Source organism: Oryzias latipes, chromosome 24 (assembly GCF_053564925.1).
Source record: "Oryzias latipes strain Hd-rR chromosome 24, Olatipes_Hd-rR_3.1".
Classification (NCBI taxonomy): Eukaryota; Metazoa; Chordata; class Actinopteri; order Beloniformes; family Adrianichthyidae; genus Oryzias; species Oryzias latipes.
Window position 1 is genome coordinate 22227960 of NC_136260.1, and position 18951 is coordinate 22246910.

Sequence of the window (18951 nt, forward strand, 5' to 3'; positions counted from 1 at the left end):
TGTGGCGTGTTACTTAAAGGTTTATTGACGTGGTAGTAGGTTTAGGGGTTGTCATTTTGACTTGGATTTAAAGTTAGAAGATGTTTCACCTTTTATCCAAGAGGCTTTGTCAATTCTGAATTAGCTGGTCGAAGAGCTGGTATATATGCGCTCGTGGGGGAGTCAGACCTGAAACTGGATGGTATTGTCCAACTTAGCCTCCATGGTTTCGGGTCGTTTAGAGTCCTTTGATCTCAGCTGGGGGTTGGGGAGCCAGTGACTCCCTCCCCAACTGGTCATCTCTTTCAGCTGTTAACAACCTAGGTGGAACTGGTTTGGTTTGTTTAGGTTTCAAAACACTGCCGTAGATGGATGGAAGAATAAACATGAGACCACCATTCTTATTAAGAGAAGGTTTATCCTTCTCTTAATAAGAATGGTGGTCTCAGTTGAACAATACCATCCAGTTTCAGGTCTGACTCCTCCCCCATGAGCGCATATATACCAGCCAATTCAGAATTGACAAAGCCTCTTGGATAAGAGGTGAAACGTCTTCTAACTTTAAATCAAAGTCCAGATGACATCCCCTAAACCTACTACAATGGAACCAACCTGGATGAATGATAGTCTTCATAGACACGTTTATTGACGTGGTTTAATCCCTTCTCAACCACAAATGTCTTCTGTGACGCAAGGAAAAGTCACATTCAGTATGATGTTTGGTTAAAGTGGTGTTTTTAGCATTTTTCTCATAATGGAGGACATAGATTAAGAAGAATTTAAGATCAAAACGGCGTCTCTGAGTTTTTCTTTATTCAAATCGTGATGGATCAGCAGATGAAAACCCGTGGTTTGAAAATACTCGGGTTTGTGACGCAGTAACTGCCGTGGGCGGGTCAAAGTCTCCCTGCTCCAATTCGGATGCATCCACAAAAAAAGCCGAACGTCTTCGTTTTCCTCGTCTGAGTCGCCATCGGGATCAAAGCTGTGCAGCTGGAAGCTATCATTTACTACGCTAATGGTGGCTAGCGGGAAAGAGCGTAGACAAAGGGTTGATGGGAAATTAGCCGAGGCTAACATCTGCGGCAACAGTTCCCGCCCACAATACAGAGGTGAATTTCTACCAAACTCCTGCCGCTCTGCAGAAACCATGTCATACTTTGGGCTAAAAATCGCAGGGTCATAATTGAAAAACCACTGAGAACGCTTTGAATATAGAAAAAATACTTATAGTTGGAGTAGAACTTTAAGGAGTCAAGTGCACGCTGTGTGGGGAATCTGGCGATTTTCAGGCTGGGAATACCAACGCTAAAAATGTGTCCGGGTACAAAGACATCATCGGCGTCCGTCTGAAGCACCTTCAGTCTGCACTTCTATTTTTACTGTGACTGGAAACCAGCGGGTGGAGACAATGTGGCCCATTTGGAGACATTTTCCCCGCAGGCCACAGCTTTGTAACATTAACCAGAAAACATAGATTCTCCGTCACAGATCATGAAAATGAATGGATCAGATTTTCTGAATGGCATTTGGAGTCAGTGTGATCCTTAATTGCGGAGCAGAATGAAGCATCGGATACTAAATTCAACACGTTCCAGCTGACTGTCTGGCCTCTGCCTTCCACTACAAAGATTGAAGATCCAAAACACACAAATGAGATACGGTCTAATCAGGAAAAGAAGCACCTGAGGCAACTCAGAGGACGACGATGAAGCTGCTTTCTGTCCTCATCATGTGTAATAACTTCCCAATGGATTCTCTGTCCGTCATTGACACGATATCATTTAAAGACTGAAAAAAACCCGTCACAAAAGCATGAAGGCTCTGCACATCCAAACACTGATGAAACCAGGAGCTACACTAACTGAAAATCTCTGTAGGTCTCTGGAACCAGAACCTTCACTTTGTTCCTTTGGTGTTCCCTTTCTGCTGACAAAACTTCAAAGAGCATCACAAAAAAAAAATAAAACTGTGAATATTGGCAGGAAACACGCTTTTTTTGTTCTACAAAAAACTGCAAGCTTGTAGATCAAAGTGTTGTGTTAAAAAAAGGAGAGATTGTGCAGAAATGTTTTCACGACTACGGACTTCCATCTACAGCAGCTACGTCACAGTTGGTGCTGCAGCATGTTGGCAAAAAAGTGTGTATTTTATGCTTTCTAATAACATCTGACTTTAAGCACTTTTGCTCCCTGTTCCCTTTCCTACCTCTGTGCCGGTCCCAAGCCCGGTTTGAGAAGGTTTCGTCAGGAAGGGCATCCGGCGTAAAAAACATTGCCAAGTTTACCATGCGACTTGTTCGCTGTGGCGACCCCTGATGGGAGAAGCCGAAAGAGGAAGAAGATTTTTCTTAAACATTTTTGATTTAGAGAAAAGAAAATCAAATAAAACTATAGCAAGAAATACAAAAAATGCACATGAGATCCTGGAGGGACTGTGTATTTTGTTTTTGTTCTTAAATGTATTTTTGGTTGGGACTTTTGTCTAAGACAAAGTGGAGCTTGGCTAAAAACAGGCTGAAAAGAACTGGACTAGAGTACGGCGTGAGGGCGCCGTACGACCACATCACCCCTACGTCATAAGTGTGTGTAACAAATACTGGAATCACGTAACGCATCCCACACGCACGACAATGGTACGCTCCGTTTGAGGAGGCTGTACGACCTCAAAGGAACCTGCCCTCTCTGTAAGATGCAGGAGCCCGCACGGGTGCATGTGACAAGTGCAAAAGCCGTTGTTCCTGTCTTCCTCCAGGCATTAGCATTTAGCTCAAAGCAGGAATAGACCTCAATTCCAAGTCATCCATATGCAGTCCCACGCTCGGCACCAGTTAATTCAGCCGCTAGAACGCCACTGGAACGGGTCCGAGAGGCGAGGAGCGGCATTGGTATGGAAGCGCATCGATCCCTCAAAGCCCTCTGTGTCCTGTCAGAAGTAATGAACTGAGAGCTCGTGATTTGGCTGGAGGAAAACAGGACTTCTGTGTGAATCAGCGCCAGCCTGGAGCTCGTTCAAAACAATTTGCACTCAGATATAAACTTCATTTGCTCGCATTAACGTTTTTCACGTTTGTCCAGAATGCTAATTAGCAGCGAAGTGGGGAAAAACCTCAATATGGAGGCAGGAGGTGAAAGGAAGTGGCAAACTTTCATGTCCAACCGGCTCATTTGTTACTGATGGTGGCTGTGGACACTCATCCCCTTTTATCTGTTATTTTCCTTCTTCCTTCTCCCACCTAAGCAGTACAAAGATAGTAGGTGAGGGGGGAATGACGGGCAAGAGAAGACAGGGGAGGGAAATCCCGCAAATGAGGCCGGCGAGGAAATTGTATCGCATTGATCTGGCGATCTGTCAAGTCAGACGGCGGCCTTGTGCGACTGAACATGAGACAGGACATCCATTTTGGAGAGGGGGAGCGTGTTGTGTCAGCTGCCATCCGTGTGTCAGAGCACATGACAGAAAGTGTGAGACCTGCACCCACAACTCCACCATAACTCCCCTTTCTGTGCAACACCCAAAAACATGCCCCCCCCCCCCCCCCCCCCCCCCAACTACCAAGCCTGTTGTCCCAGCTCTGATCACATGACGACATTTCTTTGGTTGTGCATGGCATTTCTGTTTTTTGAGTCAAATGTTTTTCCAGGCTGGAGTGTTGTGCTTTCTGCCAGTAATTGTGCCACTTTTTTGAAGTTTCACGTGATGAGTTGCCATGGCAACAAGACACTTTACATACAGGGACAGCAGACTGAGCTGTTTACCCCCAAAATTATCCAAAAAAGAAAAAAAAAGAAAAAAAGACAAAGGCACAAATATGTTGCTAAAAAAAAAGGAATAGAATGACAGATTGATGTTACCTAGCCTGACAGGTCACCTGTGATAAACCTGCATGTGACATCGTCAGCTCAGGTGTTGCCTGGCTGCAAACACATCCCAATGTGCTCAAAAACATTTCTCACCTTTTGTTTGCTCCAACTTTCCAAAAGTTTTGCACCCTCTTTGTTATTTATCTCTTCTCAGCAATTACATGGTTTTCCTTCAGGGATTAATAAAGTATGAGTAAATGAACATGAATCATCCGGGCAAATTGGACTCATTACTTTGCACACATTGTTTGCATTTTCCCCTCCACTCAGGATGAGCTAATTACTTTGTTTCCAGCGTCTTTATTTTAAACGTACAAGCTGAGAGTGCGTCTTCCAGGTTTTGGTACGTAAAAATGCCCTCATACGTGTCACAAATGCGCATTTTGTCACGCTCCACGCACATTGTCGGAGATGAAAACAAAACCAGCGGCTTTGCGACATCTAATTTGAACTCGTTTGCATCCGTCTCCGTTCCCTGCATGTGTGACAGCTGGGCGTCCCCGTGTTACCTCTCCTTAGGTGGCTAATCAACGTCTGGGGGCGAAATCAACTCTACTTGCCTCGTGCATGGATGATTCAGCACAGAAATGCAAATGCTTGATATAGGGAGCGTATAATTTTGGTGTCACGCCTGAAGCTTCATCAGACAAATAGAGAAGATGCCTCCACTGTTGTCACTCTTTTTTTTACAGATAAAACCACCTTAGCACTTAAAGTCAGAACATTTGAGTTTGGTAGTTTATTTTTTGCTGTAACAATATGCAATACATTTTGGATGTTTTTTTTGGATGATAAATCAGATTGTAAATAAAAAATAATAAGTTAAATAAAGCGAAATTTTAAAAAAGTGTGTTTTAAACTCAAAAGTAGACATCATAAACTTGAAAAAAATGATAAAAACTTGAAAAACTGAAGTTTTGAGTTTGAAAAAAAATTAAAAAGGACAGAAATACTGAAAAGCTGTATATAAAACTGTTTTTAGGGCATACATTTGAAAAAAAAGGATAAATTGAAGGGATTATTAGAAACTCTAAATTGTAAAGTGCAGAATTCAAATTTCAAATTAAAAATGTGAAATTTGTAACAAGGTTGTAGATTTTAATTAATACTGAAAACTTAAATAAAAAAGTCTAAACCTAAAACTGAAACAAAATAAATGAACATTAAATTTGAAAAAATAGTAAATGTTTTAAATGTAATAAAATAACCCTTACTATAAACCTAGGATTTCTACCCAATACATTTTAAAAAAGTGAATTTTGTGAGAAATACCAAAAACTCAAATAAAAAGTTAAATCAAAGTAGAGATCTAAAGAAAAACTGAAAACTTGAATCTAAAGTGCATATTTGAAAGCAGCTTTAGCAAGTGTGTACATTTTTTGTACGTTTAATGTTCCAAGATTGTAAGTGATTGTGGTGTTGTTTACTGAAACGCACATGATGCCCTTCCTGACACAACCCTGTATTTCATCCAGGCTGGGGACCGGCACAGGGGGACCTGGACACAGTTAGGCAGTAGCATGAAGGGCTTTGCCCAAGGACCTAAACTGGATGAAACCCATTGCTCCCCCCCAGGGAATCGAACCCTGATTTTCCACGTGTCAGTCCTGCACTTAAGCAACTGAATTTACACTTTTCTCACCAACGGAGAGAAAAATTACAGCTCAATAATACAAAGGAGCATCGCCTAGACGCAACGCTGTTAATCGTATCCTATTGTTAAAACATTGAAAATCTCAACAATGCACGACATCATGAAAACCACACCACCATGCCCCCCCCCCCCCCCCCCTGGCTAGTGCAGCCACTTCTGCAATCAAAATAAACGTTAATAGCGTGTCCGTCTTAACAGAGTTAATTAAGTGCCGAAAGGTGACGCTGTCCTCGTGAACCTGAGGAGTAAACTGCCATCCAAGAAGCAGTAGAAGAAGACAACATTCGCACATGCACCATACGGATCGGGTAGAGCCGGCCGTGCGGGCCGACTTTGCACACGATAGTAGAGTTCTGATCCTTAAATTAGCATTTTTCTTTTGTTTGTCAATATCAAAATCAATATTTAAGAGGTTTTTATTGGTATTAACATCTCAAGGGATGCTCAGTAAGTGCCGTAAAATGATTTAACCCAAGTCGATGCGTTTTCACTCATCCGTGGACGGATCTGGTCTCCGTTATAGGATAGAGTGGCAACACTGTTTTTCTCAGAGACTTATGGGAAATTTCAAGGGCACTGGATTTTGGGATTGTAGATTTGGACACTCCAAAGAAAATGGCGAACGTCCTATATAGTGCACTAAACAGTGAGTAACCTTAAAATTCAAAATGAAATTAAAAAAAATGGCAATAAGAAAAACAGTTGAGTTTAAATCCATTTTATTGTAAATTTCTGATCTTTAAAATGTGATTTATTAAGAAAAATATCAAGAGAGTCTGCTGGCAACTAATATTGTCCTTTTGAACATAGATGCTAAATTGATTTGGTATCATTTAAATTGTAATGTTAATATGGCGAACCGAGACAAACAAAAAATTCTGGATCACCAAAAATAAAGCTGCTATTGTTCTCCTAACGGTTCTGCTTTTTAGTCATTAATATATGTATTACGAATGAGGAAGTTTCTTTCTGAAAATCTCAGATATAAGCAACAACGGCACAAAATAAAATGATACACTTCCTGAACTAGAAGGAAGCTGAAAAGAAGCAGTTTAAACAAAATCCTTCAATGAACTGATCTAAAGCATCACTTTAGAGATGAACTGTGATAGTCAGAGTCGTTTTGAAGCTGCTGATATGATTTGTTACTTTTCTGTATCTTACCTGGATGTTACCAAACTCTGGCCTTTCTTAAAATGTGCAAAAAGGCCAGACGGGTGAGCCCGATAGCATCTAAAAGATGATAAATATTGACGCTGGACAGTCTGTTAAACGAAAGGTAGCTCAGTTTTGATGTTAAACATAACATTTCATAGAAATCCACCCCAGAATAGTTTTCTGTCTGCGCATTCGGATGCAGGTTTGAGCCACGTCGGATCGTCTGCTTTGTTTGGCTACCATGAAACCTAAACTCTCAATGTGTTGATGAGGCTGAATCACAAAAAAAGGCTCAAAAGTGGAGCGAGGAGGGGGAGTAAAGGTCAAAGAGACCCAGGGACCAGCCACTTTTCTTCTTTGTGCTTATTTTTACTGTTGTTGGAGCTTGTTTCAGGAAATAGCGCCCCCAAGTGGGCAACTGTTGAAAGTGCATACATCTGCAATCGGATTAGGCCACCTCAGTTTTTGGTTTTCCGTGGGTTAGGGTTTTCTGAGAGACAGGTTCCAATTAATGATTAAATCAATGCAGGGAGAGGTTACCTAAGGTTAGGGCCCTCCCCCCTGGGTTGGGGTTAGGGGTTGAGTTCAGGGCTATTAGTCAGGGGCCGTAGGGTTAAGGTTAGGGCCTCCTGCTAGGGGGAAGTCTCAATAAAAGAATTGAATCAACAGCTGCGTTTACATGAACAAAAGTAATCGGAAAGAACGCCTGATCGGAAGAAAAATGCGTCATGTAAACACGGCGTTCAGAATAGTCCGCCCCGATCAGACTTGTTCGGATCAAAATTTCTTTCCGATCGAGATAGGTGGGTTATGCCGATTGTTGATCTGCTCGTTGTTCATTTAAACGGTTCTGTGGTACTTTTAGCACAAAACTACATCTAAACAATCAAAACATCAGATTTCTTTTTGGAAGACTTCATTGTCCATCAGGTTGGTGGCAGCAGAAACATTTTCTCAGTCATAAACGCCTACATTTAACCCAAATCCTCTCAAGGGCAGCACAGTTGTGCTTGTTATGTGCTCATGCCACACACATTTGACAGACTGTGTGCGTTTACATCTGGAGATCTGGTGGAGTCTTGCTCCGTGTAAGGACGGCCCCAAAGTGCACCGATCTGACGGGCTGAAGTCAAGGTCAGTCAGAAGACACGCAAGGAACATGCTTCCCCTGCCACGGATGCTGGAGAGTGCCCACACAACTCATTAACTCTGATGGATCACAGCACATTTCGGTCCAGACACACACAAAGAACCACAGGCCGACACAGACCTGCCACCTTCAGCGTCCCCTTCACATAATCCCTGGGAGACAGAGAGCAATCCATCCAATGGCTCCACAGATCTACCCATAATCCCTGAAAATGAACTCATTCAGAGCAGCAGTCTCCTCCTGTGCTTCGGTGCACAATCTCCCCGTGAACACACAGACACGCTTTGCATGTAGTTCAATTTTAGATATCCTGTACCACACGTGTGCAAACTTGAAAGGGCACCTTGAAAGACTATCAGCAGAAGAAGTTAGGGAGCCACCATAACAGCGAGAGTGTGCGCCTCCTCCATGCCTCGCCAGCGCCTGTGTGTGTGTGTGTGTGTGCGCAGACGAGAGATTTAATTGGATGGGAATGTCACGTAGGACAGGGGACATGAGTGCTGCCGGTGGTGTAGGTCGTACACCAATTACTGCTCCTTCACTCTTCAAAACTAGATGGGAGATGGAAGGCCGAGACCTCACTTCATTACCAAAGCGAGACTGTGTGTTGATAGCAGCCAAGTGGGACATCGCTGTGTGTGTGCTGGGAGGAGGATGACGAAGGCGTGGGGTGTCAAGCATGATCTTTTCTCTTTATTATAGTGTCTAAAAACTGAGACCGCTGTGTCAAGATAGCCTGCTGGTGTGCACAGTCGCACGACCGTGTGAGTGATTTAATAGGGAATTTTTTGTACCAAATTCATTGAGAAATTTGCCAGAATTGGAGAGAAAATGACATGCAACTAATATTTGTATACACTCCACACACTACTAAGGTGGTGTGTTTGCACTCATCCTTCATGGATGTGAACACCCTCACCTTGGCTTACACCCACACAGGACAAATCTATATATAACTACCAGCCCTCCCATCTCCGGTGTTGATCTCTCCCTTGGTGCAGCAGAGCTGCGGTGTCGGGATAGTGCAAAGGGTTGCCAGGACTATGCATCGCACTGTCTGCCAACCCCGTCTGTGGCATCTGTCACATCCCAACCACTCATAATTAGCCCGCAGGAATCTGCTGCAACCTCACCAAGTGGACAACTGGCGGACGAGAGAGAAGACGCCGTGAGGGTGGTTAGGGGGGCTATACGTTTACACGTGCGAGAGGGAACAACGGAAGCAAAGCGAAGGGAATTTGTTTGTCACCTGATTTCCTTAACACTGTCCTCAGGCGCCCCGACTAACTGAACATATGTCACCACCCCTTTAGGCAACAGTGACGATAAACGTCTACCGCCAAAGTCAACCACAGGGCTGGAACAGAAGACAGAGTTGGGTAGTTGTTGTTTTTGCCCCCTGAGCATGTCAGATGGATGCGACGACGCAGGCCCGGCAGGCCCCGAGTTCACCCATCGTTTTCCTGCCCTTCACACCAGCTCCATGCAGAGACGGAGGGAGCAGTGATGCAGACTTAAAAAGGGAAACCTGAGTGAGATGAGAAGAAGCTATAGGTGGAGATGGTAAGTCTTTGTCACTACTGCCCTTCCGGGTGGTGAAAAATCGGCAAACCTGTATGGGGGCAGGCAGGCGGAAATATCAAATGGTAGACCGCTTGGTCATAGCAGTTCATACACAAGCACCTAAAGGGGCTATATCATGAAAAAAAGAAGGTTTTTAAGCTTTTAAGTGTTTTATAATGTTCAAAGCTAATATATTATCATATATATGGATACGGTTTACTCTGAAAGGCTTAAGAAAAGTACGATATTGGCCCTTTAAAGCCCCACTCTGATGAAAATTGAGTTTTTGGTGTTTTTAACATCTCCTTGTGGCAGTTTTCTTGTGATGGAAAAGAAGAAAACAGGTTTCAAGCTTGTATTTCTGAATATTTCTTTACTCAAATCACTGTGAATCAGGAGCTGACCTAAAATGCAGTTTGAAAAAGCTTGTTGGCGTATCGTCAAAAATATGCTGGGGTCGAGGCGGCTTCTGGCTCTAAACTATACGGCTGGATAGCTCCAATTCCAATTGCTTACCAATGTTGTTGCTCCGCTAATGTCAGGTCAGGGTTGTGAAGCATGTGAAAATAGTGTAAATATTGTGCGTCAACAGTCCCGCCCACAACTCAGAGGTGAATTTCTGATGAAACTATGTCCCAAAAACAAAACAGGTTTTTACATCTTTGTTAAAAACTGCATAATCATCAAAAGATGATCAGGGTGGGACTTTAAACCATATGGGTGGGTGAAGTCGGTGAGATGCAGGCGGGATGTCCCAAAATCCTCCGCACTAGGCACGGATGCCGTTATCGCTGGTCATGTGATAAGTCTGCGCTCCTTTTATGCAGACTGGCTACTAGAATTGAGGTAATATGACAATCAGAGTGCAGTTTGTGTGGACATCCTACGGGCACTTACGCACTCAGTACCCACACCCAAAATTTAGCGTGAGGACACCATACAACAGCATCACCAGTAAGTGATAAGCCATGTATAAATACTTCATGATACGTTTGCACGCATGGCAATGGTACGTTCCATTTTCATGGCGCCGCTTAAGGTGGCCTCAAGGGAACTGAAAGACACACCTGTGCCAAGATGCAGCCGCTCCTCTTTACGATCCTCCACAGCCCCAGCAACCCAATAACCTGCAGCATCTGTACAGGTGAGGCTTTAATTTAGGTTGGTTTGGTTTACATTTACATTACATTATGTTTAATTGTAATTTGTAAAAGCTGAATGCAAAGATGTTTCAGTCTCTCAACTGAAGTCCTTAAAATTCCACACAGTCTTGGCGATGATCAGAAGTAGAGGCGGGGTGAGCGAGGCAGGCTGGGGAGGACTGGGAGGGTGCAGCGATGCACTGACAGCGCAGCAGGGGTTAGCGCTATGAAGTCAGTTAATCCTGGGGAGCAAGGATTAGGGGGGGAGGGGGGCTCATCTAGGGGGGGCTCTGTTGTAAACCAACCACACGGTTCCCTCCCAGTCCATTCTTCCAACCGCCGAACATGAACCATGTGTGAGCGCGCACACGCAAGAAGAAAAAAAAGACACTGAAAAGTTTAGACCAGCAGCTTTTAATTGCAGTGGAGGGGACGGGAGAGAAAAGCGGGGGCATCTTTACACGAGTCCATCGGTTGCAGTTGTGAGTCATGGCGCTCGTCGGCCGGCACGGTGCTGCTACACACACTTCCCCTTTCATCTCTCAGAGCCGGCCATCCATTGCAGAATTCATGTTGGCCTCCTGCTGTTCTCTGTCTCTCTTTCTGCACCATCTTTGGTGCACGATTCTGGCCTCCAGGGACCCCAGAGCTATGGAATGCCCCAGTATTACCATTGCCCTGGTGGTCATTTACCCAGCACCTCCAAAAGAGAGTGCTGTTGGGCAGAGAGCCGAGGCAGACAAGAGGAGCTCCTCAGCTGTATGAAATTAAAACCATGTCTTTACTTTATGTTTAAGGAGAAAACTTTGACAGGTTCTTAGTAGGTTGAGTCAATGGATCAGATTTTCTGTGATCTACTATTCTTTATTTTCTCTCATTCAAGCAAAACCTCCCCAACTATGACTTCAAACCAGCTCAAGCTCTAACCTCTAGTGTGATCCGAGACTCTGTGGGTCTGCTCTGTGGGTGTTTATGTACCACCTGCTGACATCAAGTGCTTAATGCCTCCGAGGTTTACAACGAGCAGCTCACAGAAGACTTTCAGCTGCATTCAGCTTCACGTTCGAAGCCAGGATCTCACGCGAACTTCCCTGCAAGCCTTTCGAGGTTCCTGTTCCAGGACTTGTAAAACAGCCGAACGCTGTTTTTTGGACATAAAAGCATCGGCTGAATCCATCCAAGGATGATTTGCTGGAGAAGAGGAGCCTTCACAAGGATAGAATAGACGTCCAAATGCTCAGCTCTTAATGACCGTCTCTTGAATAGTTATCCTAGCAATGTGCAGAATATATGGTAATTAACTTATATCCCACTCTGGCTTTTCTCTCAACAGATTTTGGGAACTTTTGAAAAGGTCATTTTGGTATAAAATGCAGTAAAAACAAATTCCTGCCTTTCTCCAGCGGCCTTGTTAGCCAAAACAGCACGACATCCCTGATGAGTAAAGCTAGTAGCTGCATCCAGTGTCATGTTGCTAACAAACTTCATGTATTATTAACTGGCAACAGAGCTTGGAGTATGCAAGGATGGCAATAAATAAAACAAAACTGTTGTGATTGACATATCATTAAACATTCATGAATTATTCAGCATTTGCTATCATACTGGTTTGCCAGAGGATCAACATGCTGAAGGGTGTTCAGGCTCAGGGCACCTGATTGCAAGCTCAAAGCTTCCCCTTTTCCCGGAAAAAGTGTCAGTCATCAGATCAGAGAGCAGTGATGGGAACCAGCCCGCTCCGTCCTCCGAGTGCTGATTCGGACCCCCTGCCGTTCCCAAAGAAAGGGCCCCCATCCTACAAGCCCACCGATGGCTCTGATTGAAGACATAATTGTAATTGTGTGTGAATTTCATGCTCAGAAGCATGAAACCCTCAGTGAGATGGATGGAGAGATAGGATGCTCCAGAAGTGGGGAGCACTGCAAATTAGGTGTCAAGGTGCTCAGAGCCAGAAGTTGGAGGTGAGAGACCTTGGCTGCTGTCAGCCAGCGCAGATGTGTGTTTACGGAGAAGATACACAACAGAAAGAAGTGATGAAGGTTTAGAAAGGTGATGAAAAAGTTCCGTTCCACTTAGCAGTCCTTCAAAAGGCCATGGAAGAATGTGCTCGAAAAACGATTGGAGCGACACAAACACGACAACAACAAAAACACCCTTTCTAATCTAACGTTTGAGTCCTTTCTTCATTTCAGTCAGACAACTCATGCAGTAAAAAGGATTTATTTTCACATTCTTTTCGTTTGGCATTAGGCTCCGTACAATTCCACGAGATAAGATTTCCATAAAACTTTTGGGTAATAACTACCCCTAACGGAGCTCACAGGTGGAAGCCGGGGAGGAGGGTGGGTCGGCGAAAGCAGAGTCAACAACTGCACACCTGGACTTAAATAGGACGCTGGACAGGTGAGTTGATTAATTGGACCGCCCTAGGGGAGTAACTGAGTAAAATCCTGCTAGAGTAATCTGCCTGAAAGGCTCCCAAGGTCGCTCATTTTTGTGCGTCAATCTCTCTTTCTAACCCTTTTGACCCAAACCGGTTCTAAATCTGTTATTTTAAATGGTTTTGCTAGACTTTTATCCTAAAACACTCATTTTTTAAATCTGATTTCTCTACATTTTCCTGCCTTTAGGAGTTTTCAGAACAGAAATCTCCGTAAGCAACCTGTTGGTCATGATTAAATCAAGTTAAGAACATTTGTTCTTATCAGAACTCGGGATGGAGTTTAAATGAAAGTATTCTATTTTTTAGCTGGTTGATTCTTTTTATTCCATCTTTGTGTGGCACACTGAGATGAGCTCGGTTGTACTTTATAAACATGAACGAAGGCCTCTGGACACAAAGTCCAGGTTATTCCAGGAGGAAAACACAAACAACCAAATGCCTGCAGATGTCATTCCTCTTTTCATTTTTGTCCATCAGTCTTTCTTCTCTCCTTTTTGACCCAAACTGGTTATGAAAGTGTTACTTTAAATTGTTTTGTAACAAAGCAGAGATGTCCAGTAAATATCAACAATAGATATATTGTAGTTGAGCTCGGTGGTTCTTTATAAAAATGCTAAATTAATATTTAAACTTCATAACCTTTCTCCGTATTTGCTCCCATTACTTCCGAAAGAATGTGCTAAATGTGGGTTCTTGAATGCGAGAATAGCCCATGATGTTCAAAAACAGGAAAGGGAATCTTCTTCTTATTCTGCCATTTACTAGCACATTTCTGCCACCTACAGTTGAATAAGCTCTATTCTGATATACAAAAGACTTGGTGTCGCATAATTCCAGCGGGACACAAACTGCAATTAATAATGTCTCCTCTGTGATCAATTTTCAAACGTACTTCAGTGAATTCATTGGTGCGTCATCCATACATCACTACCAAATCCAAGTCCCTGATTGGTCAAAGTTTGATCTAGTTTAACTTTAAACGCTGGTCCAATGGCCACACGTTTAGGCTAAAAATGGTAAAAGAAACTTAGAACATGATGCTAAGTTCACACCGAGTTCGTAAACGCGCGTTCATGTGACCACTTTCAAAGAAAAATCTATGAAAACGTATGTTTATGTGCATATATTGGGCTATTCTCTCGCATTCACACATTCACGTATTTGCGGTTTGTGCCCGGATGGAAATACAGACATGGAGTCTTTCGTGCATCAGAATAGATCTGTGAAAGAATAAATCAAGTGAGATTTGCAGCTCCTCGACATTTCACACAAAGACCCTTCCAACTTTCAGCAAATATCGGGTAGCGACAGTCCAGTGTGAACACCGTATGCTAATTTAAGAAAGTGCTTTTAGCGCGTTCTTCAACATGTTCAGGCCCGGTGTGTACATAGCATGAGACTTTTGAACGCGGAAGGTCGAAACGAGCGTTTATGTACATTTACCTTCAGTTTTCTTTGGAAGCGGTCGCTTGAACGTGTGTTGTCGAGGGCGATGTTCACGTAGCTTAAAACTCGCAGGAGACTAATCACAGACAAAGCAAACATTTTATTTTATCCTATTTCAAGATGTAAGCATGAAAAAATGTAGAAGGCGTACAGAAGCTCTAATGTGACATGAATGTACTCTATACTCTGCAAACAATGAGAACACACAAGCGTGGACAGAAATGCAAACACACGCAGAATGAAAATCAATCAATGCATTAATGGAACAAATCAACTCCTGCTGTCGCATCATTTCATGCCGTTCAGATACAATCCCCACCAGCCTTCTGCTTATCAAACAAGGCAGCCATTGGCACGCGCTGATTAATGATTTGTGAATGTTATTCATTTTCCATATTACAACTGCTCTTCAGATGTGGCTGCCGCCTCCTTGGCGTGCCAAAGACAGGAGGGTTCCTTCAGTCTCCAGGCCAGGATTTAATCCCAACTTCACAACATTTTCTTACTTTAAAACCAATTGAATCGGATTTGTTTATTCAGCTATCCAAGTGCCTTGAAACATCGTGAAATTGATATTTGTATTCTTAGTTTTTTGAGCTCTAACATATTTCAGAATTTCTTGTGACAGCACATTGTGGTCAAGTAATATTGAAAAGTCCATATCAAATTGTCCAGATCATAAAGATTGGGACGTATATGATTCATCATTTCAATAGTTTTAGATTTGGCAACTGATTGTTTTTTTTTTTTTGCATAAAACAAATCCGATTTTTGAGGGGAATAAACCCTGATTAAAGAGTCTTAGGAAATTAGGAAAGCTCCTCACCAGGCTGCTGCTGAGATTGTGCATAATTTATAGCACCTGTCTTTCAAGCAGACTTGACCGACTGGCTGCCTGTTGTTCCCAAATCCTCCTTAATCTTCAAAACTGCTCGTTGTTCTCAGCAAAAACAAACCTGCATTATGCATGATGCTGCGAAAGCTTTGCCCAGCACGGATTTTTGCTCCTTTTTTATGCATTTTACTTTGGAAGGATTGGTGACGGTAGCACATGCTTCTTCAGGATGCAACTGGAAGGCATGGACTATGGTAAGAGCAGGAAAAAAAAAGACATTGATGGTCAGCCACAAAAAAATAAAATAAAATTGGCTGCTACGAGAAAAGCAAATAAAGCCGCAAAACTGCAGTGCAATCAATAAGGATGTATTTATCGCTAAGGGAGATTTCTTTTCAGTACAGACAGATGCTCAGCTAAAAACTTTAAAATAAAGTCTTACAAAAGTTGAATTTAGATGCCCAGATCCCTCAAATAATAGCACATCTGCCGCAAAACGAACAGCAGTTTTTAGCCAAAAGTTACAAATTAGATGTTTAAATTGTGGATGGAGCACATTGTAGCATTGTCATTCCACCCCAAAATATCAGCTGATATCTATGCTAGCTACAGGCACAAATGCAAAAATGGAGCATTACAAATTCTGGTGATAGGGAGTCCTCAGGATATGAACGGGGTTTTAATCTGCAAACTATTTACAGCCTTTGTGACACTTGCTTAAAATGCACCAAATATTTCTGATCTCCGTGAAAGCTCCTGCGGCTCCCGCGTCAGCCACACGCTTAATCAATATTTCATCAGTGGGGTAATGTTAAAGGCGTTTACAGCAGGTCAACACACATCCGGTCGGTGAAAAACAAAAACGAAATCTCACTAACGACACATTCTAAATGGAAATGTGCATCATGAATAATACATTTGAAATGCTTATCATAGGAAAACCTGAAAGAAACTCAACACATTTTTATGTTTGACTTCCATAAAGTTCACATTTCTGCAGAAATCTGATCGCAGATTGATAATAACTTGATGCTATGACTCAGGCTTTTCCCAAAGATCTCAAGACACATCAGCTCTGAACCTGAGTGGGGAGTTTTTCCCCTTACGCCAGCAAAGCGGTTCTTGGAGAGCAGTTTTACTGGCGCTTGTAACTGATTCAGTAACCGGGGGCCCCGGAGAAGCTAGGTGATTACACGAAAATGTTCAGGGGGGGGGCAAAGACAGAGAAACACCTATAAACACCCCAATGCCCTGGATGCACAGGCGAGCCTTCAAACGGTGCGGCTCGGAGACGGATGAATCAAATGCGTTTCCATTAAGGGGCAAATATTCCATCGACATGCAGCCATAACGACAGCAAATAGCAGTATTATAGGAATATCAAATTAGGCTGTTTCATTTGGAGGACTGTTGTGCATTGTGAACAGCTTTGGAGATCAATTGAGCTGCTAGGTAATGAGCGGCAGAGGCCTGCTCTAATATACTCAGTAATGTTCTTTTGATTGCTTTGGTTAATCTTGCTCTGCCATGCAAGCGGAGGTAGACCCCTCCCCTCTGCAGAAACCCACTCATCAACCCAGGTTAGAGGAGAGAAGGGGGGGGGGGGGGGTGGAGAGCAACATGAACCAAAATATTAAATCTGGATAATCCTTCTTCACTTTTTACGCAACTAGGAATTCATTAGCTCCAGAGAACACTGGCTGTGTGGAGCTTCCAGCTGAAAGACTTTTAATCATTTCAGAAAAAAAGGCGGCGGCTGAATCGGCTGCTGTGTTCAGCCTCTAGGTGAATTGTTTCTATTGAATTGATGGAATCAGACTCTGATCTATGAGAGAGAATCCTCCCAGCAGTGACCATTTAATATATTCCAGTGCGGTTGGCTTGTTTTTCCCTGAAAATGCTAACAAACCTGTCCGACCACTTTTGCAATATGCTGCACCGCACTGCAGTCCGCTACGCCATCTGTTGCTTTTTTTTTTTTTTTTTTTGCAACGTGGAGCGAATATTTATTTATTCATAACTGCATTGCTCAGCACCAAACATCCAACCAAGCTGGTTCCAGAAAAAGGCTGCTTCTCACCTCTCCACGTGGTCCAGGTTACCCGACACGCCCAGTCCTCCGATGGTGTACAGTTTGCCGTCGTAAACCAAGCTGTTGTGCCTGCAGCGAGCAACAGTCATACGAGACACTAGATTCCAGTTGTCCAGCAGAGACATGTAGCACCAAACATCAGCCACCATCACCCCCGACTCTGTTCCACCTGGAGGGACACAAAGATACGAACAGCCTGAAGAGATTGATCACATGGAGTCAATTCAAAAGCTTTTGAGTACCATAATTTCTGGGCTACAGAGCCGCACCCATCACATTTTTAAAGGATTAACGGAATTGTTCATACATGAGCTGCACCTGGGTATAAGTGGTATTGAACAATGTGATGATGACGCAATGCACGTCTATGAACGGTCTCAGAGAGGGAGAAGCTAACACAGATGTAGATTACGTAATCTCCTTTCCGGCATTAAAGCCTTTTTGAACAGACCCACATACAGCCAAACAGCATGGACGTCACTTCTGCTCACAGCCCCCTCACTCTTGGTGAGGAACTTTACACCAATGATTCCCCACTTCCCATGAGACTTAGGGGCTGAAGGCGGGGCTAACCCCCGGGTAGCCACACTGTGTTGTAGATTGTGGATGTGGATGTGTGTGTGGATGTGGATGTGTGTGTGTAAGAAGGAGGAGGGAGCTGCAGCAGAAGGAGGGGAGAGCGTGCGTGCAGCGCAAGATGGAGCGAGAGCAGCGAAAGTGTGTTGGGGGTGTGTGTTTATGTTTGTTATACAGAGTGAAAGAAAACTGTTATAAAATAAGGTTTCCCCCAGAGAAAGATGAATGATTCCTTATTTATTATATATTCCTTTATCTGAGGGGAAGTGAACCCCGAAAGAAGATCCGCCTTCAGTGGAGAGGAAAGAAAGAAGAAAAGTAATCGCAGGAAAGGTTCAACACATGATATATTTACAAAGAACGACGGTACACAGAAAGAATTTTCAGAGTTTTAATATTATACCTGAGCTTTTCTTTCCAAACAGGGCCTGTGATGCGGCAGTAACACAGCAGCAATATAGTAGTAACAGGACTGGTTTATAAAACATGAACGTAAAAGTCACTGAGAGCTTTCTTTATCTTCCTATCTTGCTCCTGTGCACCGAAACCATGGAAGTCTTCCTCCTCGATCTCGGATTGGAATAGCGTCATACATTCTTGGTCACACTCTCTCTCAGTGTCTCCTTCGTTGTCCTCAGTGTCACTCTGAGGTAAATTCCCTCCTGAACTTGCGCTGTCCTCTCCGTCACGCAACAGGCTGGCTTTTCCAAACCTGTTGGTGATGGTGGATTTTTTTCACACTGCTTTTAACTTGAAAGCTGCGTCATATTGTAGTACACAAACACGTTGGGTCTTAAGGCAGCAAGGGATTGTGCGATACGGCCAAAATAGGGCTGAGCATGGGTGGTTTTTTTTGTTGCACCATGAGTGAGGGGTCTAAGAGCAGAACATGCTCCCATGCTGTTTGGCTGCTTGTTGGTGTGTCAAAATAAATGGGCTTGATGCCGGAAATGAGATCACACATACAGCTTCTCTCACTGCTTCCTCCTCTCTGAGGCTGTTTGGCATCCAGCAGTGTATATAACATACATACATACATAGTTCTCCAGT

The 18951-nt window shown here is 43.4% G+C and overlaps 1 protein-coding gene across 10 annotated transcripts in view; it reads right to left on the reverse strand.

The window, feature by feature from the left end:
* klhl29 (kelch like family member 29) overlaps positions 1-18951 on the reverse strand; it is a 280668-nt gene that overhangs the window by 27219 nt on the left and 234498 nt on the right. For 9 of the 10 annotated variants that reach the window (XM_011491437.4, XM_078943199.1, XM_004083387.5 and 6 more), the window contains one exon: positions 17314-17494. In XM_011491437.4, coding sequence (XP_011489739.1) covers positions 17314-17494 — 181 coding nt within the window. Of the gene's footprint in view, positions 1-15349; positions 15483-17313; positions 17495-18951 lie in introns of those variants that run through there. The other variant, XM_078943205.1, reaches the window with a different exon arrangement.